At 45.8% G+C, this 26,533-nt stretch overlaps 1 protein-coding gene across 2 annotated transcripts in view; it reads left to right on the top strand.

Annotated features, from left to right (window-relative positions):
* Positions 1 to 26,533, top strand: part of CHEK2 (checkpoint kinase 2) — a 43,815-nt gene that overhangs the window by 6,370 nt on the left and 10,912 nt on the right. For both annotated transcript variants that reach the window (XM_055147503.1, XM_004615614.2), the window contains exons 4-11: positions 377 to 501; positions 941 to 1,088; positions 6,875 to 6,965; positions 11,359 to 11,464; positions 17,095 to 17,148; positions 19,753 to 19,814; positions 22,577 to 22,676; positions 24,565 to 24,651. In XM_055147503.1, coding sequence (XP_055003478.1) covers positions 377 to 501; positions 941 to 1,088; positions 6,875 to 6,965; positions 11,359 to 11,464; positions 17,095 to 17,148; positions 19,753 to 19,814; positions 22,577 to 22,676; positions 24,565 to 24,651 — 773 coding nt within the window. The remainder of the gene's footprint in view (positions 1 to 376; positions 502 to 940; positions 1,089 to 6,874; positions 6,966 to 11,358; positions 11,465 to 17,094; positions 17,149 to 19,752; positions 19,815 to 22,576; positions 22,677 to 24,564; positions 24,652 to 26,533) is intronic.

Genomic DNA, 26,533 nt, shown 5'->3' with positions numbered 1-26,533 from the left:
AGGAATCCCTGCAGAGTTCTGGGGACCCTAGGGGGTGTCCCCCAAGATCCAACCCAGGGTGGTTGCACAAATGCCCTACCCACTGCACTATCTCTCCAGAGCTCCTTTAAAAAAATTATTTTTGGCAACACTCAGCTGTTCTTGGGGCGACTCCCTTTTCTGTTGCAGTGCTGGAGGTCAAGCCTGGGTCTCCTCGATGTAAACCATGAGTCAACCCGTCAACCATCTCTCTGGCCCATGTTATAAGATCTTGATAAACAGACTTATAATTTTGATGTCCTCTGGCCTTTTTTCCCCCTCCGTGTAGATTTTAGGACCGATTTTGAAAGGTATTTGATACACAGCAGTCAGCAGCTCTGTGTGCTTTGTGTTACAGAGTGTGTTAATGACAGCTACTGGTTTGGGAGGGACAAAAGCTGTGAATACTGCTTTGATGAGCCACTGCTGAAAAGAACAGACATATACCGGACCTATAGCAAGAAGCACTTTCGGATTTTCAGGGTAAGTGGCAAGAATCTTTTTTTTTTTTTTTTTTTTTTTTATAATTCATGTATTTGTTTGTTTGCGGGTCACCCCCAACAGTGCTCAGGGGTTACTCCTGGCTCTGAGCACAGGAATTTCTTCTGATGGGCTCAGGGGACCATAAAATGCTGGAGATTGAACCGAGGTCAACTGCATGCAAGGCAAGGGCCGTACCCACTGGACTTCCGGCCCCAAGTGACAAATATTCTTGAATTTGGGACTTGGAACTGGTAAAAGTCATCACCTTTAGATATTTTCCCATTGTACATTTCCTGCATGAAGACTTGGTTTATTTGTATTTTTGGTGGTGCTGGGCCTGAACTAGGGGCCTCAAACATGCAAGACATACACTCTTCCACTGACCACATCCCTGGCCGCCACTGTTAAAACTCTTGAATTAACATGTTCTCTCTTTCAGGAAATGGGACCGAAAAACTCTTACATCGCGTACATAGAGGATCACAGTGGAAACGGAACCTTTGTAAATAAAGAGCTTGTAGGGAAAGGAAGACGCCTTCCTCTGAATAACAATTCTGAAATTGCACTCTCAGTGTGCACCAATAAAGGTAATCTGATTTTATGTTCCTGGCTTGCTAATATATATATGTGTATATATATATATGTATATATATGTATTAGAAGACTAATATCATGTCCATGGGAAACAGGGCTTAGGAGGACTGGCCAGTGTTTGGAACTAACCACAAGTGTATGTGGGGCTGAGGGTAGGTAAGATAGAGAAGAGACCATATTACTTTTTTTTTTTTTTTTGCTTTTTGGGTCACACCCAGTGATGCTCAGGGGTTACTCCTGGCTTTGTACTCAGGAATTACTCCTGGCAGTGCTTGGGGGACCATATGGGATGCTGGGGATCGAACCCGGGTCGGCCGAGTGCAAGGCAAACGCCCTACCCGCTGTGCTATCGCTCTGGCCCCGAGAAGAGACCATATTCTTCTCTACCATATTATAGTATGATAAACCAATTACAGTATGACACTAATAGCTGGGAATAATCACACTGAACAAGAACTGGGCGTTAAAAGTAGGCAAAAGGATATTCTTGATAACCTTCCAGTATCCGTATTGCAAACCACAATGCCCGAAAGGAGAGAGAGAAAGAGAGAGAAAAAAAGCTCCTGCCACAGAGACAGATGGGGTGGGGGTGGGGGTGATGGGAGGGAACCTGGGGACACATGTTGGGAAATGTACACTGGTGGAGGGATGGATGTTGGGAACACTGTATGACTGAAATCCAATCATGAACAGCTTTGTAAGGGTCTATCTCACAGTAATTTAATTAAAAAGGTTTAAAAAAATGAAAAAATAAAACAGCAGCTCAGTACTGTCACTGTCATCCCGTTGCTCATCGATTTGCTCGAGTGGGCACCAGTAGTGTTTCCATCGTGAGACTTGGTACTGTTCTTGGCATATCCAATACGCCACGGGTAGCTTGCCAGCCTCTGCCATGCGGGCGCAATACTCTTAGTAACTTGCTGGGCTCTCTGAGAGGGGCGGAGGAATCGAACCCGGGTCAGCCACGTGAAAGGCGAATGCCCTACCCGCTGTGCTATCACTCCAGCCCAGCTCAATACCAAAAAAAAAAAGGGGGGCGGGAAATTCACATTGTTGCTGTCCGGAGTCTAGTGAGTTGGTCACATTGTTGCTGTCAGGAGTGTAGCAAATTGGTTAGTATTAGTTTCGGCTCAGACCTAAGTTGTGTTTTTTAGTTAATGAATGACTTTCAGCAAGACAGGTTTTTCTTAAGGCTTTGTTAAAAGCCAGCGGCTGTCAGGTGAATTATATTTGTGCTCTTATTTTATTTATTTATTTTTTGGCTCTTAGGGTCCCACCCAGCGATGCACAGGGGTTACTCCTGGCTTTGCACTCAGAAATCACTCCTGGCAGTGCTGGGGAACCATATGGGATGCCGGGAATTGAACCCGGGTCAGCCGCATGCAAGGCAAAAGCCCTACCTGCTCTACTATTGCTCTAGCCCATATTTGTGCTCATTTTGTGTGCGACGCTGCCCACTGGACTTGCTTGTAATTCCTGACTCAGCTTTCTGTGGTAAATGTGGAACGCATAATGTACAAGTAGCATTCCCATTTTGCAGGTGAAAAAGGTTTTAGTTCATTGCAATTTTTTTTTTCTCTAATCATTTCAGTCTTCTATACATTGGAGTTGAGGAGATTTTTTAATTTGCTTTTGCTGCTGGTGGTACTGAGGGCTCTTTCTGCCTCCAGGCCTCTGGGTTGCTCCTTGCAGAGCTTGAGGACCATGTGATGTCGGGATTAAAGCTGAGCCTCCTTATACACTAGCCCATTGGGCTGTATCTCTCGCTTCTGTAGCATTAGTTACACAGAAAGAATGCTTGCTTCTTTCATTAAAAAAAAAAAGTCAGAGGACAGAGTGACAGACAATACAGTGGGTAGGGCATTTGCCTTGCACGTGGCTGACCCGGCTTCTATCCCCAGCATCTCATACGGTCCCCTAAGCACCAAGAGTAATTCCTGAGTGCAGAGCCAGCAGTAACTCCTGAGCATCGCTGGGTGTGACCCCCCTCCCAAACAAACAAACAAACAAAAACAGAAAACCACAAGATTCTCCAAACCATCTAAGAAGGTTGACTGGTTTGGAGGGGGGGGGTGACCTCTTAAAAATAGAGGTTCCCACAGGCACTCCTCTGGCAGTGCTGGTCCAGTAGTTTCATTCCAGGGGTTTAAATTTCCTGCCCAGGGGCCAGAGAGGCTAGTATAGCGGGTTCATCTGCTGATGCTGGTTCGATCCTCAGCACCCTCTATGGTCCTGACTCCATCAGGAGTGATCCGTGAGCACAGAGCCAGGAGTAAGCCCTGATCTCCATGGGGTGTGGCTCCAAGACAGACAAACACAGAAAACAGACATTCCTGCCCAGGAAATTCTCATGGAGTCGGTCTTCAGACTGACACCCAGGAACTTCATATTTTAAGAGTGACTCAGTGTTTGGTTTGTTTTGGGGCCTCTTCTGTCAGTGCCTGAGAGCTTTCCTGGCTTGCTGCAGGCTGGACAGGGTGAGGTTCACTCCCTTTGGTCCTCAGGAAACTATTCAGTGTCTTGAATCAAATTTGGGCAATTTCTGCACGCAAAAATCCAGTGCACCAGCCCTTGGAGTTATTTCCCTGGCCCCATTTCTGTTATTTTTTTCCTCCACTGATAGTGAGAGGGTAGCCAGAGAGTTTTCCTACATGTTGATGAGCACATATTTGAAGGGGCAACAAAGCCTTGAAATTGGCCTGCCCTTCACATGTTCAGCTGTGAGCTGTCTTTTTCTTTTTCTTTTTTTTTTTTTCTTTTTGGGTCACACCTAGCGATGCTCAGGGGTTACTCCTGGCTTTGCACTCAGGAATTACTCCTGGCAGTGCTTGAGGGACCATATGGGATGCCGGGGATCGAATCCGGGGGTCGGCCGCATGCAAGGCAAACGCCCTACCCACTGTGCTATCTCTCCGGCCCCAGCTGTGAGCTGTCTTTTTCTAATTGTTCCATCCAAGGGACATCTCTTGTAATTCTTTTCTCCCCCTTTTTTTCTGGGACACCCTTGTCAGTGCTCGGGTATTACTCCGGCCTGTACTCAGGGGACTGTGCAGTGCCGGCCTTAGGCTTACGGAGTGTGCAGGGCACACTGGCTTTCTGAGTTCTCTCCCTGGCCCAGCGCTTCTAACTGAGCAGGTGTCACTTAGACTAAACAAGGCCCTGATTGAAGTAGATCACATTGGACTCCACAGGCTGCATTCAGCATGTTGATTTGGGGAGGTGTGTGGAGGGGCCGCACCCAGTTCCGCTGAGGACTGTATTCCTGGCTCTGTGCTCAGCGTTCATTCTTGCGGGTGCTCAGGGGACCATAGGTTGACTGCATGCAAGGCAAGTAAGTGCTGTAACCTTTGTACTATTTCTCTAGTCCCCAGACTTATTGGCATTTTGCTACACATTTGCTTCTATATGTACTTTAACATGAAAATCTAGCCTACCTTGAAAAGTGGGGTATCTTTTCATACTGAAGCTGTGATCCCATAATTGGGGGGTTTGAAGCGACAGACGGACTCTTTTAGATGGGGTGATGTACGTTGGTGCCTGACCAGATTGTTAGGATGAGTCCATGGAAACTGACCCGCAAATGGGCAGGACTACGGACCCTATGAAAATGGGCGAGATTCTGAACTGGTTTGGAAAGGGTTAACATCTCTTTCTTTAGCTGCCTTTAGCCTTAACCTAACTCTTAGTAGAACCACGAAGCAGTCTTGCCTTTCTCACAGATCCCAGAACTAGCTTGGCCTTGAAATGCAGACACGCTCACACTCCCCTTCTCACCCCAGGTACTAGGGGCTGTAACCCATGGTGCCAGAAAGCTTGGCCTTGCATTCCTCTCTGGAGGTTGTAACCGCTTGGCTTGCAGTCATGACAGACAATGTATGCCTTGATGTCTCCATGTTGATGTTCTTCCTATAACTTCTTTTTTCCCTGATGGATGGCTTCACTGTACTGAGCCCATTAGAGTTGTTGTACCATAGGATAGGAAATAAAAAGAGACCATGGGATGCTCTTCCTTTGTCACAGGGCCAGAGCGAGCTCATGATCCTCCGCAATTTCCAATTTCTCTCAAGATCCTTGTCTCAGCGCCTCCTACCAAAAGAATATTCACACAACAGATGTGTTTTCTGCCCGAGTCTCCACTGCTCCACATTGTCTTACACTCCTTGGCCCAGCCTGGTCTGTGGTGAGGTGTCACCTTCCTGGAATGTTTGGGCAAATTTATTTCACATGAGTTTGCAACCCCTGAAGTCGACCTTGACATTTGGGGATCCAGAATCTCTTAAAGCCCCATTGTCATGCTACTTAATGCCCAAGGGTTACTCCTGGTTCTGCTCTCAGGAATTACTCCTGGTGATGTTTGGGGGACCGGATGGGGTGCCGGGGATTGAGCCCCGCTTGTAGCATACAGTACAAGCACCCTACCCTCTGTACTGTCTCTCTAGCCCCATAGTGTGTTTTCTTTTGTTTGTTATTTTTGTGCTGGTGCTCAGGGCTTACTCCTGGTACTGTGCTCAGGAATCCTACGTGGCAGTGCTCAGGGATTATATGGGGTGCCAGGTATCAAATACAGGTGGGCAGCATGTACCCTACCCACTGTAGGCAAGCACCCTACCCACTATACTATCGATTTAGCCCCCAAATTTCACTCTTTAAGGATACAGATGCAAATTTGCCACTTTGCAAAGTTAGACATGTGTCGCTTCTACACAGATAACTTTGTCGAAGTGAAATGTTTGATAACAGACTGCAGGCTTGGCCTACAACCTAACATGCACTGTTAGATTATTAAATGAGAAGATTTCTTTGTTTTTTCTTCTTTTGAGCTATTCTTTGAATAATGGAGAAATAAAAGGAATTTTGTTGCTGTTTGTTTGGGGGCCATACCCAGTGATGCTCAGGGCTTACTCCAGACTCTGCACTCAGAAATTGTTCTTGGTGGTGCTTGGGGAACCATATCATGTGATATGCTGGGGATCAAACCTGGGTTGACTGCATGCAAGGCCAGCACCCTACCTGCTGTACGATTGCTTTGATCCCTGAGGGAAAACAGTTTTTAAGTGTTATTTCCAAGTAGGTTCAAAATGGTTTGGTGTATAAAATAATAGCTATGGAAAGTTATAAATAGCTAAGAGAAGGTAATATAGTATGATGATCTGTGATCTAAATTTTAGTGGGATATTTATTTACTTGGCCTGGAGCGATAGCACAGCAGGTAAGGAGTTTGCCTTGCACGTGGCTGACCCGGGTTCGATTCCTCTGTCCCTCTTGGAGAGCCCAGCAAGCTACCGAGAATATCCTTCCCGCAGGGCAGAGCCTGGAGAGCTCCTCGTGGCATATTCAATATGCCAAGAACAGTAACATGCCCGCTTGAGCAAATCAGTGAACAATGGGATAACAGTGATACAGTGATTTATTTACTTGTTTGGAACCACTATTTTTTATTCTAGTCTCAAACTAATTGCTTTTTGGACTGAATTTTTTCTGATCTGGACAGATCTGTCCACCTGGACAGATATTAAGACAATTGATTAATATTCTGACATCAAGAAATATGTTCAGCATTTATTTATGGATTTTCTTTACTATGATGAGAATAATGCTGTATTTTCCATAAAAATTAAATTTGACTGTTACCTTTTCTACAAGTTATGTGATTTGTTAGCTAAACAATTCCTTTACAGTTAAATGATAAATACAACAATTGTCTTAGAATTCATGTGTTCAGTAAATTTTAGGGGCTTTAATGAAATTAACAAGTCCTACTTCTCTTCTTTTTTCTTAGTTTTTGTATTTTTTGATCTGACTGTGGATGATCAGTCTGTGTATCCTAAGGAATTAAGAGATGAGTACATCGTGTCAAAAACTCTTGGAAGGTAAAATAATTTTTCTTACAGAAATAACACTTAGGGCTTTTTGTTGTTGTTCCTTTTTTTTTATAATTTTTTTTTGCTACGTACTTACAGGATACCTATTCATGATTGATATTGGTTTAGTCAATGAACATCACTGAAATGAAGAATTTTCCCATAAATTTTATTTGTGATAGCTCTTATTTATTTTTGTTTTGTATTTTTGGGTAACAGCTGGTAGTTCTCAGGGGTTACTACTGGCTCTGCACTCAGGGATTATTTCTGGCAGTTCTTGGGGAGCGTGATGGGTGCTGGGGCTCAAACCTGATTTGGCCGCACACAAGGCAAGTGTCCTATCAAAAGACACTCTTCAGAGAGTGAGGCATACCCCAAGAAAGGGACGGGTGTTTATAAAGCAAAGATGCAAAGGCATAAAAAGGCTTTTTACTCTACTAAAAATGGGTGAATGTAGGGCTGGAGTCATAGTACAGGGGACAGGGCATTTGCTTTGCTTGCGGCTGACATAGGTTCAGTCCTCGGCATCCCATGTAGTCCCCTGAGCACTGCCCATAGTGATTCCTGAGTGCAAAGCCATGAGTAACCCCAGAGCAGCAGCAGAGAAAACCAAATCAAACCAAAACCGGAATGGGTGGATGTTAACTAGACCAAAGGTGGTGAACATTTCACAGTATTTACAAATACTGAGTCATTCTGTCCCTTCTGAAACGAATCTGCTATCTTGTCCGTTACTAGAGCAGCCAAAATCATAAAAATTAAAATCGGCAAAGGATTTGAATAGAGATTTCTCCAAAGAAGACAGTTGACCAAAAACCACATGAGAAAATCCCATGCCTTAGCTGTCTTAAGGGAAATAAAAATTGAAACCACAATGAGATACCCACTTTGTAGCCCCAAGGGTGGCACATGCAAGAAACCAAGGGAAACAGCCTTTGTGTGGTGAGGATGTGGAGAGATTGGAACCCCTTCGCTGCTGCTGGGGGATGTGAAATGGTGCAGACAGTGTGGGGGGCTTTGGGGTGGTTTCTTCAAAAGTTAGTCCTCACAGGACCCACCCATTTCCCCTCCCAGGTAGACATGCCTCCAAATTGAAAATAGCAAAAATTTTCAAGAACAAAAATATGCATGAATGATCTCTCCACTAGAGCCAAAAGGTAGAAAAATCCCAGTGTCCATCAATGGGTGCATGGGTTAATAAAATGTGACCTATCCTTGCCCTGGAAGTAGGGTTGAGGGTTATATCTGGCTGAACTCAGGAGTTGCTTCTGACTCTGTTTAGGGGTCACTCCTGGTGGTGCTTGGGGGACCCTTTGTGGTGCTGGGGATCAAACTGGGATCAGGTGCCTTGCACTAAATCCTGCACTCTAGTGCTGTAGTGGAATATTACTGAACTGTAGGAATGAGAAAGGAATGAAATACTGATTCACGGTATAAGGTGAATCATGATAATATGCAAAACGGGATGCCAAACACAACCAGGGCATTACTGTATGATTCCCCTGCCATGAAATATCTGGAGCAGGCAAATCTAGAGAGACAGAAAGTAGATTAGATTGTCAGGGCCTGGGAACAGGATACTGTGGAAGTATGGGTTTTTGTTTTGGACGGATGAAAAAGTTTTGGAACTGGATCGGCATGATGGTTGCATGTCATTGAAGAAGGACTTAGTGCCACTGAATTGTATACGTTAAAGGATTACAGGGGCCAGAGTAGTAGTACGGTGGGTGGGGTGTTTGCTTTGCATACAGCCCACCTGGGTTCGATACCTGGCATCCCATTTTTTTGCCCCACAACTGCCAGGAATAATTCCTGAGTGCAGAGCCAGGAGTAAGCCCTGAGCATTGCTGGGTGTGAAACTCCAACCCCGCCCCCTCCCACACACACCCCAAGGGTGGGGGGATGAAAAACCTGATTTGAGCTCGACTTTATAAATAAATAAATTTTTTTTTAATGGTGGGGGCCAGAGCAATAGTACAGTGGCTAGGGAGCTTGCCTTGTATGCAACCAACCAACCTGGGCTCGATCCCCAGAACCCCATATGGAACCCTGCATGCAGCAGAGACAGGAGTAAACCCTGATCACAGCCAGGTATTGGCCACAAACCAAAAAAAAGAAACACAAAACAGACTATCATGGTAAAGTGTGTATTATGTCCGTACATACACAATGTGCAGTAAGGAAGAGATCTTAGGCCGCTTCCCCACAATAGTTCTAAGGTACTGTGGGATCCCTTGGCCAACCCTCAGGGGAGAGCCTCAGAAGGGTTAATTGTGTTAAGTCTCGATCTGGGTACATTCTTCCACCATAATAGTATGCCAATTAAATGTAGATATTTGACACTTGCAGCACACAGGTTAATTTTGTAGTGCGTTTCACTTCTTAGGTATCACGGTTTTATTTAGGGTATAGTTTATGACATCAAGTGCTTATCCTTCGGAGATAAAGAATATGAAATGGATCCATGAAAGTAATTTACAGATCCTGTTTCAGATACCATATTTTTTTTGGGGGGGTGTGGCTCTTGCGGGGACTATTCCCAGTGACGCTTAGCCCACTAGGGACTCGAGCCTGAGGCTGCAGGCCTGCTCACCACTGGTGTCTCTGTGGGCAGTCTTGGGAAAGGGGGCTGGGCAGGACCAGCACTGAACTGGGCTGGTCCGGTCTCCTGTGCTGTCTCCCTGCCCCTCAGGTGGCTTGTTTTTTGGGGTTTTTTTTTTGTTTGTTTTTTTGTTTTGTTTTTTTTCCGGGCTGGAGCGATAGCACAGCGGTTGGGTGTTCGCCTTTCACGCGCCTGACCCGTGTTCGATTCCTCCGCTCCTCTCGGAGAACCCAGCAAGCTACCGAGAGTATGGAGCCCGCATGGCAGAGCCTGGCAAGCTACCCGTGCGTATTGGATGTGCCAAAAACAGTAACAATAAGTCTCTCAACAAGAGACATTACTGGTGTCCGCTCGAACAAATCGATGAGAAACGGTATGACAGTGACTGACTTTTTTTTAAGGAGCACCTGGCAGTGCTCAGGACTTACTGTTAGCTCTGCACTCAGCGATCACTTTTCTGTTTTTCTTCTTTTTCAAAATGATTTAACTGTAAGGCCCAAAAGTAGGGGGTGGGGGAGAAAGAGAGGGAGGGAGTGTGGGAGGGAGGGAAAGAGGAGGAAAAGAGGGGGGGGAGAGGGTGTGGGAGAGAGAGAGAGAGGCCTGCCATGTGGTGGGATGTGAGTGGGAGGGAAACTGGGACCATTGGTGATAGGAAAAGTACACTGGTGAAGGGCTGGGTGTTGGAACATTAAATGACTGAAATCCAATTATGCACAATTTTGTAAATGTGTGTATCACTGTGATTCAATGAAGAAAAAAAAAGAAAAAAATACCAGTTTATTTTCTTTTCTAGACACTGCGAGAAAAAAAAGCTATTCATAATTAGGTTTCAGGTATACAGTTTTATCACACCAAACCCTTCCCCATTGCCCACACCCACCCCATTTGCCTCCTTCCCCCAAGTTTGCTTCTACAAGAAAATATATGTATATTTTAAAAATACATGTAAGTTTTGACACTCTGGTTTACTGTCCTGTTATTGATAAAGTTTCACACATACACTTCACTACCCTCAGCACCACCTCCTCCTCGAAGTTTTGTTTTTTGTTTTTTCTCTTTTTGGGTCAACTCAGGGGTTCCTCTTGGCTCTGCACTCAGGAACCACCCCTGGCGGTGCTCGGGGAGCCATATGGGATGCTGGGAATCGAACCCGGTCGACCGCGTGCAAGGCAAATGCCATTGTAGTTGTATGCCCTCCATTGTAGTTGTGTGCCCTCCATTGTAGTTGTGTGCCCTCGCACCGGGATCACTCATGGGGGCACTCAGGACACGATCTCTGGTGCTGGGGATCCAGCCCAGGTTTGTGTCTTCCCAAACCTTCGGTTTCATTTTTGCCATCCTCAGCTATTCTGTCCTTTTGCTTGTTTTGTATTCGGGGCCTCGGCCAGCTGTGCGCGGGGCTTCCGCTCTCGGCTCACTCCCAGTGGTGCTCTTGGAAGGATCTGCAGTGCCTGGGACCCATGTGGGGTCAGCCTCATGCCAGGCAAGCGCCTTAGCCCCTGTCCTCTCTTTGGCTCTAACCATTCTGACTTATTGATTCTCTTACTTCTGGGAATTTCATACTCAAACTTATTGTCTCTCTGACCCAGCTCAAATTTGGAGTGATGGAATTTGGAGCTGACTCATTGTTATTACATAGTTTTCATCCTTCTAGGTCCTTGACTCTTGACCTGGGCCAGATTGTATGTGTTCTTTGAAAATTGCGACCGAAGGAGTGGAAAAACCTTGTGGTCAGGGTGACTCAGTTACAGCTTGTGATGAAAAGGTCCCAGCAACCTTTGCCTTTGTTTTCCCTCCTAGCGGTGCCTGTGGGGAGGTGAGGCTGGCTTTCCAGAGGAAAACGTGTAAGAAAGTCGCCATCAAGATCATCAGCAAAAGGAAGTTTGCTGTTCACTCTGAGAGAGAGGTGAGGAGGACCTGCATTTTTGTTCCGAAAATTTTTATCTTCCCCAGATTGTTTTAGAGTGGTGATTTTCGGGACCAGCAGAAATGTTCAGCTCAGATATGCAAATGTATATCAAAGGAACACTGAATACTTTTGAGCATCTCGATGGATTTAATAAACTTCCTTGGAGATCTTTTGGTTGTACATGTAATGTACCCAGCAAGAAATTTCTCCGTAGGGATGGGTGCTAGATCATTCTATGACTGAAACGTAAGCATGAAAGTTTGTAAGTTTCTAACTGTACCTCATGGTGATTCATTTAAAAATAAAAAGAAAAATGAAAAAGAAAAATAGCCCATGCACATGAGAAAGCTTTTCAATAAAGAGCAATCCAGGGTGAATTATGGGGGGGAAAAAAATTCTTCCTGCCCTCTACCTTGTTACAAGATTGTTTTCCACAATAAATGAAAGGAAAAAGTTAGGAAAAAAAAAAAAAACATTTTATAATCCAGCCCCGGAACCACACAGCTGTTTTGAGTTTTCCCTTTCTCTCTAGCCTTTGTTCATATGATTCATGTTTTTAAACGGTTGAAATCATGTCATATATACAGTTTCCTATTCCGCTTTTCCACAGAAGCATTAATGCATGAACTTTCCCGCTAATACATCTTTTCTGATGATTGAACCTCTGTTGCATTGATTGTCACATTCAACCATTGCCCTCGTGGATTATTTCCGTCATTTCCAATGAATGTTATACTATTTAGAGATTTTTAGTTTTTGGTCAGAGTGGTGTGGTAGGGGGCACCACGCAGTGCCCTAGGTCCAGGGCCCCTCCTGGCAGTGCTGGCCTGGAGGTGGGGGCCATCTGATGCCCAGGTCAGACACATCAGCTGTGTTCTCTACTACTTGAGCCACATCCCTGGCCCCTGAACTTTTAAAGTCTTAATTTGAAATTAAATTGTTTTTATTTTTTTTTACATTTTCTTGTTTTTATTTATTTATTTTTTATTTTAAATGTTTCATTAGTGAATCACCATAAGGTACAGTTACAGACTTACAAACTTTTGTGCTTGTGTTTCAGTCATACAATGATCGAGTGCCCATCCCTCCACCAGTGCCCATTCTCTACCACCAATGTTCCCAGTATCCCTCCCACCATCCCCACCCCACCCCGCCTCTGTGGCAGGGCATTCCCTTTTACTCTCTCTCCTTTTGCGTGTTGTGGTTTGTAATAGAGGTATTAAGTGGCCATCATGTTTGGTCTATAGTCTACTTTCAGTACACATCTCCCATGCCGAGTGGGCCCTCCTAGCACCCTTTACTTGGTGGTCCCTTGTCTATTTGAGCTGCCTTTTCCCCCAGCATGTGAGGCCAGCTTCTAAGCTGTGGAGTAATCCTCCTGGTACTTATCTCTACTGTTCTTGGGTGTTAGTCTCCCATTCGGTTACTTTATATTCCACAAATGAATGCAATCTTTTTATGTCTGTCCCACTTTTTCTGACTCATTTCACTTAACATGATACTTTCCATGTTGATCCACCTCTATGCAAATTTCATGACTTCATCTTTTCTAACAGCTGCATAGTATTCCATTGTGTAGATGTACCAAAGTTTCTTTAACCAGTCATCTGTTCTCGGGCACTCAGGATTTTTTTCCAGATTCTGGAAAAAAATTTACTATTGTAAACAGTGCTGCAATGAACATACAAGTGCAGATGTCATTTCTACTATACTTTTTTTCATCTCCGGGATATATTCACAGAAGTGGTATTGCTGGGTCAAATGGATGCTCAATTTCTTATTTTTTGAGAAGTGTCCATACTGTTTTCCAAAAGAGCTGAACCAGTCGGCGTTTCCACAAGCAGTGAAGGAGAGTCCTTCTCCCCACATCCAACACTGGTTGCTTTTGTTCTTTTGGATGTGATATCTCATTGTTGTTTTGATCTGTATCTCCCTGATGATTAGTGACGAAGAGCATTTTTTCATGTGCCTTTTGGCCATTCATGTTTCTTTCTTTCTTTCTTTCTTTCTTTTTTTTTTTTGCTTTTTGGGTCACACCTGGCGATGCACAGGGGTTACTCCTGGCTCTGCACTCAGGAATTACTCCTGGCGGTGCTCAGGGGACCATATGGGATGCTGGGAATCGAACCCGGGTCGGCCGAGTGCAAGGCAAACGCCCTACCCGCTGTGCTATTGCTCCAGCCCCCGTATTTCTTCTTTGAGAAAGTTTCTGTTTATTTCATCACACCATTTTCTGATGGGGTTGGATGTTTTCTTTTTGTAGAGTTCAACTAGTGCCTTGTAAATCCTTGGTATCAACCTCTTATCAGATGGGTATTGGGTGAATATCCTTTCCCATTCTGTAGACTGTCTTTAAATTCTGGTCACTGTACCATTTGAGGTGCAGAAGCTTCTCAGTTTAAGGTAGTCCCATTTGTTTATCTCTGTTTCCACTTGCTTGGCCAGTGGAATGTCATCTTTAAAGATTGACCTTTAAAGCTTCAATGTCGTGGAGGGTTTTGCCGACCTTGTCTTCAATGTACCTGATGGATTCTGGTCTGATGTTGAGATTTTTTTTTTCTTTTTGGGTCACACCCAGCGATGCTCAGGGGTTACTCCTGGCTATGCACTCAGGAATTACTCCTGGCAGTGCTTGGGGGGACCAAATGGGATGCCAGGGATCAAACCCAGGTCGGCCACATGCAAGGCAAACGCCCTACCCGCTGTGCTATTGCTCCGGCCCCTGATGTTGAGATCTTTGATCCACTTTGATCTGACTTTTGTGCATGGTGCTAGGTAGAGGTCTGAGCCCATTTTTTTTTTTTTGCATGTAGCTGTCCAGTTTTGCTAGCACCATTTGTTAAAGAGGCTTTTCTTGCTCCACTTCACATTTCTTGCTCCTTTAGCAAAGATTCGATGATCATATATTTGAGGGTGTGTGTAAGGATATTCCACCCTGTTCCATTGGTCTGCAGCTCTGCCTTTGTTCCAGTACCATGCTGTTTTAATTATTACCACTTTGTAGTAGAGTTTGGGAGTTTGGGGAAGGTGATGCCTCCCATTTTCTTTTCCCCCAGAATTGCTTTAGCTTCATATGTTCCATATGAATTTCAGGAGTGTTTGATCTCTTTCTTTGAAGAATTTCATGGGTATCCTTATAGGGATTGCATTGAATCTGTATAATGCTTTGGGGAGTATTGCCATTTTGACAATGTTATTTCTCCTAATCCATGAGCAGGGGTTATGTTTCCATTTTCTCGTGTCCTCTTTAATTTTTTGAGGTAGCATTTTGTAGTTTTCTTGTATAGGTCCTCTACCTCCTTAGTTAAGCTGATTCCTAGGTACTTGATTTTCTGAGGCATGATTGTGAAGGGGATTGCTTTTTTCATGTCACTTTCTTCTCTCTCATTATTTGCGTATAGGAAAGCCATGGTCTTTTGGGTATTGATTTTATAACCTGTGACAAAATTAAATTGTTTTAGTCACTTAATATAGTAGCTATTTTTTTTTAAGAGAGGAAACTTATGCTGACACATCATTGAAGTAGAGGCAGCTTTTCCTAACTATACTTAAAAAGGAATAACATTTGACACCAAGCATCCCTGTCTTACTATAGGATTGAGCTAGACAAAGATTATAGGAAACAGTTGCTTTCAGCAGGGGGAAGGGACAATATAGCACTTCACAAGCTATTCTTTTTCATTTTAGTTTTTAAACTTTGGGATTTGGGGCCACTCCTGGCAGTGCTCAGGATTAACTCCTAGCTCTGCGCTCAGGAATCACTCCTGGGAGGCTCAGGGCACCATATGGGATGCCTGGGATTGAACCAGGTTGGCAGCATGTAAGGCAGGAGCCCTGCCCTCTGTGTTATCTCTCTAGTCTTAGTAGCCGTTCTTTATTAAAAAAATTTTAGGGTCCCCACGTGGTTCTCTCGAGGCCGGTGGGCCCCACTAGCAACTCTCAACCAGTGGGGCTGGTGGTTCAATGTGAGAGCCGAGGAGTAGGTGCTGCTTAGGACCAGGGTGCCCGGGATTACCCGGGCCACCCCAGCAGTGCTTGGGAGTTTCCAGGGCTGCACCCAGAAATAGTTGGAGGGCTGTGTGGTGAAGGGAATTGAACCTGGGTCATGCACAGGCAAGACATGCCCTTTAGGGAGTGGAGAGATAGTACAGCCCGTAGGACCTTCGCTTTGCACACGACTGACCTGACCTGGGTTCGATCCCCTGAACACCGCCAAGAGTAATTCCTGAGTGCAGAGCCAGGAGGAACCCCGGAGCACTGCTGGGTGTAACCCCCCCAAACAAAAACAAAAATCAAAACAAAAACCAAAAAAAAATCAAAGAGAAACAAAGACACACATCTTCACCTTTAAACTGTCTCCCAGCCCTGCCCATTCATTTTGTTGTATTTCCATAACGCATGCTTATTGCATGTGAAGAGTGGCCACATGCATGACCCAACAAATTTACATAAATCACAGCCCCTAATCATATTTTCCTTTGTGACCAACTGTTTCTGGCTTTCCTACTGAGCATTTTGAAATGTCCTCCTCCCACCACTCCCACCACGCGCCAGCCCCCCCGAAAGACAATGCCACTCTCACACAGCAAGAGCGATTTCCTTTCTGTGTGCTCTTGGTTATGGTCTGTTCCCCTGTGATTGTGGATTTGGTTCCCACTTTGGCAGGGTATAGGGGACAAACTTGGAGCCAAGTTTTATTTTTTAATTCCACTCTTCCAATCTTGTTGGACTTTTCGCTCTCTTTATCATCAGCGTACACCCTGGCTTGGTAATGAATTTAACGGCTTACAGGAAGAGGGAGACTTAAAATTAAACATCTGGCTTTCGTAGCTGAAGTTCACTTTACATAAATATGTAACTCTACCTCCTCTTTGCCTGTGAAGGGTGTAGCCCAGGAGATTGTGTTACTCAGTTCATCCTTTTGGAATTGTAATGGGAAGAAATTTCAGTGCCTTGACGTTTCCTCTCATCAGACTCTCAGTAAACATGTCAGCCGGCACTTGAAATCAGAACCTGAGCGTGCTCTGTTGCTAGAAATCTGATTTGACATGTGCTTCATACACTCTAACTGAATTACCTTTTCGTCTATGCTTTTGTTTATTTTGGTTTTGGAGACACACCCGGCAGAGCTCAGGAGACCATGCAGTCTTTTCAGCCATCGCTCAGGCCCCTGTTTGACCGTTTTTGTGAATTTAAACATTTCTGAAGTTCATGAGACAATGGAGTTTAACCAGTTAAGCTGTGGTATCAGAAGAGCCTTTTCTGGCTGTGGGAACGGAGCAAGGCAGCATTCTCTGGGCCTCGGTCAACTCTCGAAAGTGGGGGTGATTTTAGAACCCAGTTCTAGGGGCATCTGAGATGATTATTTTTAAACAGAACTTGGCATCAGGCCTGGTAATTTAGTTCATGCTAATGCTATTTGCCAAGCATTTGATGAAGTCATTTTTGTGAATTATTTAATTCGTTGACCTTAGGCTTTGATTTTTCTATATAAGTAGAACCCGATTTAGTATTTGAAAAGCCTTTCATCAACAGAGTTTAGAAAACTACAAGTATATAAACTATTTATAAACTATAAGTAGTTTCTAAATATGGGCTATTAAACTTTTTTTTTTTTTACACGGAAGGATCCAGCTCTCAATGTTGAAACAGAAATCGAGATTTTGAAAAAACTGAATCATGTAAGTATTGCTGTAAAATGTGACCAGTATTTACATTTTCTTACCTTGAAGTATGGGAAGTGGCAGTTTCATATAACTAATGCTCACTTGGCTTCTTGAAGCATGTGAGTATGCATGTGTGTGTGTTTTATTCTTGCCAACACATATGTGTGTATATGTAGCGTGTGTTTCATGCTTGCTAATACTACATGTGTATGCACATGTGGTATGTTTCATGCTTGCTCATACACGTGTGTGCACATGTCCATGCTTAGCTATCATTTAGCTGAAAAGAGCATTATCCCAAGATAGCAAGAGGACAGTATACAGATTTCTTGATTAAGGGACTGGGGAGATAGCTCAGGGGCGGGGGGCATATGCTTTGCATGCATAAAGTTCCAGGTTTCTTCCTTGGCATTACCTATCCCTCTTCCCTGCCCAGAACAGTCAAATGTGGCCCTCGTGGTCCCTGGGCACTGTTTCAGTGACCCTGGTGACCCCCAGCATGACAGGCCCTCACAGTACTTCATTATTAGGCCCACACATTGAATTGTTCAGCCTGGTTGGTTTTTTTTTGACCCTTGAGCACTGATTGGGAGTCCTTCTCTCCCCCAGAAGTAAAGATTTCTTAAATAATTATATGTTCATTCCGCTGGCTTAGTTTTTCATCAGAAGATCTGGTAAGTCTCCTAAGATATATCACATAAAACTTGGTTGACATACCGTGTTTGAGAAGATGTTCATTTTGTAAAGTGGGCTTAACTATACCTTCAGGTATTGGGGCTTTATATGTGGAGGGCAGGGGTTTAGCCCACCCACCAGGGGTTGGGGGTATATTCCTGGCTTGGTGCTCTGGGTATCACTTCGTACCAAGAGTCAAATTGCATGCAAAGCCTGTGCTCCAGGGCCAGAGTGATGATTCAGCAGATAGGGCACTGGCCTTGCATGCAGCTTCCCTGGGTTCGATCCCCAGCACCCCATATGGCCTGAGCCCTGCCCAGGAGTGAGTGCAGAGCCAAGAGAAGCTCTGAGTACTGCAGGGTGGTAACCCAGGAAAAAAAAAAAAAAAGCAAGTGCTCTATTCTGGTTAGCTATCTCGCTGGCCTCTCCCTGCTGTTCTAATGACTCTAAGTACTTTTCGATGTTATCCGATAGTTAGAACAGATCTTGGCCATAAATCTGATTAATTGCCATCAGGGACTTTCTGTACTCTGGGAATTTCTTTTCTTCCGTGTAATGATGATCTTGTCTCAGTGAAAAAAAAGTGCAGTGTGCTTTTCAAAAGCGAGAAGAGAAACTTAGAATTGTGGGACTGAGCCCATCTTTTTATTGCCCCTCCCGTTTCTTCGTGATGTCGTGCAGCCTTACGCAGTCAGGAACTCGGTAGGTACTTGGAGTTAAACTTGGGGAGCGCCAGTCTGCCCAGCGAACGGAGATCAGACTCTGGTTCTGACCAGCCGAATAACAAAAAGATTTCTTCCTTCTCCCACCCAAAGGACCACTCAAAACTAACAAAATTAAAGCCGTCAACACGGTAATGTCACAGGTTCCTGTCGAACTCGCGCATGGGAAGCCCTGCGAGCCCGGCAGAGTCTGAGCGGCCCGTTTCCTGCCTGATCTCTGTTCTCCTGGAGCTTTATCCTCTCCCCTGCATTCGACACTTCCCCCAAAGGATCTGGGATCTTCTGTGAAAGAGAGAAGCCCTTTCTGGGGGTGGCGTTGCCTTAACTCTCCATCTTTAATCCTTAGAAAACTTTCGCTGGTGTCAGCATCCCCAAAGGGGACAGCCCCACCAGTCTCGCGTCCACTGGAGTTAAGATGAATTCCAGGGGCTGGAGCAATAGCACAGCGGGTAGGGTGTTTGCCTTGCACACGGCCAACCTGGGTTCAATTCCCAGCATCCATATGGTCCCCTGAGCACCACCAGGAGTAATTCCTGAGTGCAGAGCCAGGAGTAACCCCTGTGCATCGCCGGGTGTGACCCAAAAACCAAAAAAAAAAAAAAAAATTCCAGACCTAAAGAAGAGTGCTGGAGGCCGGAGCTTTAGTACAGCAGGCAGGGCACTTGCCTCACCTGTGACCAACCTGGGTTTGAACCCTGGCCCCCCATAGTGTCCCCCAGAGCCCACCAGGAGTTCTCCCTGAGCAGAGAGCCAGGAATAAGCCCTGAGCACTGCCACATATGGTCCAAAAAAATATGCCCCGAACCCCATCCTGCCCCTGCCAAAAAAAAATAAATAAATAAAAAAGAGGGGGGGCTGGAAGTATTTCTTGGCAGTTGGCCAGTGTGCAGGTGTGAGGTTGAAGAACAGTGCTGGAGGGTTCTTCCAAGGTTGGAATATCGCGCTTCCCCTGATCAGTGGTTGCACCGTGCCATAGCCGTCCCAGTTGCATTTGTCTGGAGCTGATGGCCCTTTGGCAGCATGCTTAGCTCCCTCCCCAGGCCCGTCCTTGATTCAGGATGTGCAGTGGTCCCCAAGAGGCCCCGACTGCCTGTGTCCCACGAGAATCCCACTCCCCCTCAACTCTTTCCCCCGTGGATGCTCCTCTCCCTTCCCCCCTGCTCTTGGGGCAGGCCTCCTGAAGAATCTCACCACATTTCCTTCTGTCCTCTCCCCTCTCCAGCCTTGTATCATCAAGATTAAAGACTTTTTTGAAGCTGAAGATTATTACATTGTTTTGGAATTGTAAGTAGTTCATTTTTTGTTGTTGTTGCTTCCATGTAAATGCTTACAAGCTGCCAGAGGGGCCCATGCTGGCTTGTGTCTCTCACCCGGGAGGATTCTCCACCTGTATATTAGTGGGGCCCACGGAGTATCTGGGGGCTCGTATCAATCCTCAAATCTTTCCCGTATTACCAAAGGCTGATCGCTTGGAGCAGGTTCTCCACTCCAGCTGGGCTCGGGGCTAATTCGAGGGACCACAGGTGAATAGCATGTAAATGGGGGCCATGGCTGGGACCTCGGGGGCAACTGGCAGGACAGGAGAGGTCACAGGGAAGGTCACAAAGTCAGAAGGAGCCGTGGCTGGACCAAGGATGAGAAACATGGGTGCAAAGGGCCCGGCGTGGCTTTGCTCTTTTCTGCTGACTGCCTGCAAATTAACTTACCTCTAGCCTCCCTTTCCCGAGTGGGGATCATGAAGCCCCAGCGTGCAGAGTGAGTGATGCAAGGAGTGGCCGGCCTGTCCCCAGCAGGAGCCCCGACTCATGTTGAAGCTGACCAAGGCAGCTTCTGTGGCGGTGCAGCTGGGCCTCGCCCACCGCCCCACGGCACAAGACCAAGCCTTCTGATGTCTGTACACAACAGCCTGAGAGCCCAGCCCTGCAGGGGGAGGCAGCCCCGAGGGCTGGAGCACATGGTTTTTGAAAATAACCCAGGTTCTATCCCCTTAGTACATGGCCCCCCAAGCACTGCCAGGAGTAACCCCTCCAAAACCAAATAAATATTAAAAAAAAAAACCCTTAAAAAGCATATATATATTTTTTTGTGTGTGTGTGTGGGGGGCACACCTGGTGATGCTCAAGGGTTACTCCTGCTCATGCACTCAGGAATTACTCCTGGCGGTGCTCAGGGGACCATATGGGATGCTGGGAATCGAACCCGGGCCGGCCGCGTGCAAGGCAAACGCCCTACCCGCTACACTATCACTCCGGCCCCCATCCCCCCAAAAAACACATTTTAAAAAAACAAAAAGGCCTGTCTTGGGGCTGGAGAAGCATTATAGGAAGTAAGGTGCTTGCCTTGTGCGTGGCTTGACTCAGGTTTGATCCCTGGCACGGCATATGGTTCCATGAGCCCTGCCAGGAGCAATCTTTGAGCACAGTCAAGTATTACCCAAAAAACAGGGTGGGGGGGAAAAAAGAAGAAAAGGAGAAGTCCTGTTTTATTTGGTGTGACAAAGACCTGAGCAGTTGTTCCTGAGTGAATCCAGCTGTTGCTGGATGGCTGTGAAGGCAGACAGGTGACGGCCGCTCTGGAGTGGTACCTTATGCCTGTTCGGTTGTGTACCTCTTACGTAGGACATACGAGCTCGGTCATAGCTCCCAGGGGGCTGGATGGACGCAGCTTTGCGGGAGGGTCTGCCTGTTGCTGGGAAAGGAGAAACCGGAACCCGACTGAATGTAGTTAACAGTTTAATAGTAATCACAGTAGGACAAGAACTGTGGCGAGTGTGGCTTAAATACCCTTAAAATTTTACAGCAGCTATTTGCGTGGGGGGTGGGAGGGCATGTTGGAGTTTTGGGTCACACCCAGCGATGCTCGGGGGTTAAGCCTGGCTCTGCACTCAGGAAGTACTCCTCCTGGTGCTCAAGGGACCAGACGGGGATGCCGGGGAGTGAACTCACTGAGGTCGGCTTTATGCAGGGCCAGTGCTCCTCCTGCCGTACGCTCTCTCTGGCCCGACAACAGCCATGTTTACGGGGCAGAAACAAACGCAGAGAGGTTGAGTCCCTTGCGGGAAGTCCCGCTGCAGGGTCAGAGGCAATCGTTAGCAGGGAGGGCGGCTGCCTTGCCTGCAGCTGACCTGGTTCCATCCTCCACACTTCACACGGGCCTCTGAATCCTGCCAGGAGTGATCCTGAGCACAGAGCAAGGAGTGAATCCTGCACACCACTGGGTGTGGCCCCCCACCAAAAAAAAAAAAAAGCAGCAGACTCAGGGACCTGGTGGAGCTGGGGTGCAGACCCTGCTACTCAATGCCAGTCTCAGAATCATGGTGGGGGCGGGGAGGGAACATTGCAAAAATGAAAATTCTAGGTCTCTGTTTTCTACCTATGAATTATGTGGGTTTCTCTGTTTCTTTCTTTTGGGCGGGGTGGGGCTTCCTTTCTGTTTGGGGGCCACACCCAGCAGTGCCCAGTGCTTTCTCCTGCCTCTGGGAGGAAGGGGACCACATGTGGTGCGGGGTCAGCCCCGTGCAAACCCCCTCCCCGCTGTACCGTCTCTCCGGCCCCTGAATTGCGCCTTCACTGCTCGCTGCACACTCCCTCCCTTTGGTTTTCCGGCTTCGCCAGTGGGGACATTTTCACGGTGGGAGAGACTTAGTGTTTCGCTGCCTTTAAAGGTGGCAGCAAAGTGTGATTTCTCCTGACCGCTCTGGCTGGTACGGAGCTCCATGACGGTACAGCTCACATCTTCGAGGCTTTGATCCTGGGGGCCCCAGACAGAAAAAGGCAGATCTTTGTCTTAGTAAATTTGTTTTGTTTGTGTTCCTGTCTTTCATTCAAGTGAGTTTTCCTGAAGAAAAGTGCCCCCCACTCCCTCTTTGGGGGCTGGGGTGACAGTAACGTGTGGGTAGGGCACTTGGCCGTGCACGCGGCCAATCTGGGTTAGATTCTTGGCATCCCATAGGGTCTCCTGAGCACCGCCAGGAGTAAGCCCTGAGTATCGCCGGGTGTGGCCCTCAAACAAGCAATGAACCCCCCTCCTTTGCCTGTTTGTTTCAGGATGGAAGGAGGAGAGCTGTTTGACAGGGTGGTTGGGAATAAACGCCTCAAAGAGGCTACGTGCAAACTCTATTTCTACCAGATGCTCCTGGCCGTGCAGGTAAGAAGCTCTTCTTTAGAGAACCTGCTTCTTTTTTGTTTGTTTAATTTAGGGAGGAGTCACACCTGGTGATCCTCAGGCTCCTGGCTCTGTACTCAGGAATTATTCCTGGTGGTACTTGGGGGTCTACATGGGATGTGGGGGATTGAACCCAGATTAGCTGCGACTGAACCCACATGCAAGGCAAGCGCCCCTACCCGCTGAACTATGACTCTGGCCTCTGAGAGAACCTGCTTCCTTCATCAGGCAGAAACCTAGGGTCCACGGAGGTAACCTATAGAGCCATCTCTGTGTGTTTGTTCTTGGAAAAAAATTACTGAGTAAGTTCTTGCCGTGGAACTTAAAACAGAGAGAGGGGGCTAGAGAGATAGTACAGTGGGAAAGGCTCTTGTCTTGCACACAGCCAACCTGGGTTCGATCCTCAGCATCCCATGTGATCCCTGGGCACTGCCAGGAGTAAGCACTGCTGGGTGTGGCTCAAAACCCAAATTCAAAATCAAAAAGGAAGGGGGGGGCCGGAGGGATAACCCAATGGGCTAGTGCACATGCCTTGCCTGTGGAGGCCTTGGGTTCAATGTGCAATGCATGAGCTCCTGCCCGTTTAATTCTCTCTGTGTTTTGCTTACTTTTTAAAATTTTATCTATATTTTGGAAGCCTGGCACTGGTCAGGGCTTGACTTTTGGCTCAGGGATCACTCCTGGTGGTGCTTGGGGAACCATATGTGGTGCCAGGATCGAGCTCAGGTCAGCCAGATGCAAGCAAGCAAGCGCCCTGCCTGCTGGACTGTTTCTCCAGCCCCTTTACATACTATTTTAGAACATAAAGGTTTTTTGATTATCTTTTCTTTTTTCTTTTTGGGTCATACTCGGCAAGTGCTTAGGGGTTACCCCTGGCTCTGCACTCAGGAATGACTCCTGGCAGTGCTTGGGGGATCATATGAAACTCCAGAGATTGACCCTAGGTCAGCTGTGTGCAGGGCAAACACCATACCTACTGTACTATCGCTCCAACCCCGAGCATAAGGTTTTTGAGGACTGTCAATCTTTCAGTCATTTTGTGGGGAGAGTGCTGTGAATTGAGGGCTATGCTCAGTATTTAAGCAGATAATTTTGCAAGTATGTGTTTTAATAGAGTCTTTACTTCAAAATGTGGTCCCAAAATATTTATATCACCAAATGTATGTCTTAAGATCTTCATATCACTTTTTGTGTGTTTTTTTTTTCTTCATTATTGGGTAACGGGGCTTGGACCACTACTTTTTGGTATTTTTGTTTTGGGGTCATGCCCAGCTATGCTCAGAGCTTACTCCTGGCTCTGCACTAAACTGTCACTCCTAGCAGATCTCGGGGAACCCTATGGGGCATTGGGGATTGAACTCAGTTCAGCCTCATGCCGGGCAAGTACCTTACCCACTCTGTTATATTGCTGGCCTCATTTACTTTTTTTTTTTTTTTTTGCTTTTTGGGTCACAACTGGCTCTGCACTCAGGAATTACCCCTGGTGGTTCTCAGGGGAAATGTGGGGTGCTGGGAATCGAACCCAGGTCAGCCGCATGCAAGGCAAACGCCCTACCCGCTGTGCTATCTCTCCAGCCCCACATTTACATTTTTATTACTGAACTGCCACCTTATGTTTCTGCAATTGTGAAGAGGTATGTATTATGAAGTGAAATAAGAGGACTTCTGTTGTAAATTGTTTTTTTTTTTCTTACCTTAGTAAAACCAGATTTTCTTAAACTAGTACACTAACTCATTGATGCAGTAATTTTCTGTGTATTTGGGAATACCATTGTAAATAACAAAATTTCTTGTACTTTGAAGAGGCATCTTTCTGTATTTTTCACATATTCCTCAAAAAATCTAAGTGTTGTGCATACTTTTTGTATAGTACCTTCATGAAAATGGCATCATACATCGGGACCTAAAGCCAGAGAATGTTCTACTTTCATCTCAAAAAGAGGACTGCCTTATAAAGGTAAGTAATGGATGGTCTGTACATGGTCACTCAGCAAATTTCTGTTCAGAAACTGTTTTTTAGCAAATCAAGTTAAAAAGTGTAACCATGAATTTGAGAATTTTTTTCTTTCCTTTTTTGGTATGGGTATGAATCTCAGAGCTGCATGCATGCAAAACTTGCGTTCCACAAGTGAATTTTTTTGTGCAGGGAGATGGAGAGGGTTTGAGCCACATCTAGCAGTGCTCATGACTTATTCCTGGCTCTGTGCTCAGGGATCACTCTTGGTGGAGCTTGGGGAACCATGTGTGGTACTGGGGATTGAACTGGGATCAGCTGTTCTATCAGGGCCCAAGAATTCTTCAAGAATTCTTTTTTTCAGGGCTAGAGCGATAGCACAGCGGGTAGGGTATTTGCCTTGCACACGGCTGACCCAGGTTTGATTCCCAGCATCCCATATGGTCCCCCGAGCACCGCCAGGAGTAATACCTGAGTGCAGAGCCAGGAGTAACCCCTGTGCATTGCCGGGTATGACCTAAAAAGCCAAAAAAAAAAAAAAAAAGAAAATTTTTTTTCTTTTTTTTCTTGGGACCATATGGGATGGCAGGAATTGAACTTGGATCAACTGTATGCAAGGCAGATGTCCTTCCTGATGTACCATTGTTCTGGTCTCACCAGCCTCACTTTTTAAAAAAGTGTTATTTAAAAAATTATCTTAGGGGGACTGGAGCAATAGCACAGCGGGTAGGGCGTTTGCCTTGCACGCGGCCGACCCGGGTTCAATTTCCAGCATCCCATATGGTCTCCTGAGTGCAGAGCCAGGAGTAACCCCTGTGCATCGCCGGGTGTGACCCAAAAACCAAAAAAAAAAAAAAACTCTTAGGGCCATATGTGCTTGCTTTACATATGACTGACCCTGGTTAGATCTGTGATACCGCATATGGTCCCTGTACGGAGGCAGGAATAAACCCCAAGTATTACTAGGTGTGACCCAAACCTACCTCTCCCAAATGTTTTAGAAATCAGTCGGTATTGTTTCATTCCTAAAAGCATTAATCCTCTGAGAGCATTAATTGGCCCCACTATCACTGTATATCACTGTCATCCTGTTGTTCAACGATTTACTCGAGTGGGCACCAGTAACGTCTCCATTGGTCCCAGCCCTGAGATTTTAGCAGCCTCTCTTTTTTCTCCCAACGATTGGAGGCAAGGGTCAGGGGAATGAGACCTGTTTTTGTTACTGTATTTGGCATATCTAATACGCCATGGAGAGCTTGCCAGGCTCTTCTGTGTGGGTGGGATACTCTTGGTAGTTTGCCGGGCTCTCCAAGAGGCATATATATATGTGTGTGTGTGTGTGTGTGTGTTTCCCTTTATGCTGATGTGTCCAGGAATATGTTCACTGTATGTGTATATGTATAGACAATGGAAAACCATGCAGCTATAAGAAAAAATATATATAATCTTGCATTTTGCTGTCACGTGGCCGGAACTATAGGGCATCATGTTAAGTTAAATAAGTCAGAGAGAAAAGAACAAATACAGGGTGATCTTACTCAGACTGGAGTATGCTTTGGAAATCATTTTTATTATGCTAAGTTAATCATTATAATTATCATAAGGTTTCATAGAGAACAAATTATCCCACATAATTCACTCACTGGCCTTCGTTGAAGATGTTCAATAACAACTTAATGTTGAAAATTGATGAATTAAAAGAACTCAGAATCATTCTTCTTCCTACATAACCAGAGTAACCTCAAACATATCCTGATGGGGAAATTTATTTCACAGAAAGTATTCTAGCTAATCAATGAAAAGAGACTGCCATGATTGGGATGCCAACATTTTGCATTCACTAATAAATCAAAGTTCTAGACATTGTCATAGACCATGTTAATAT

This window comes from Sorex araneus, chromosome 9 (genome assembly GCF_027595985.1).
Source record: "Sorex araneus isolate mSorAra2 chromosome 9, mSorAra2.pri, whole genome shotgun sequence".
Lineage (NCBI taxonomy): Eukaryota > Metazoa > Chordata > Mammalia > Eulipotyphla > Soricidae > Sorex > Sorex araneus.
Note: the sequence above shows the minus strand (reverse complement) of the source record. Positions and strands in the feature narration are given on the sequence as shown.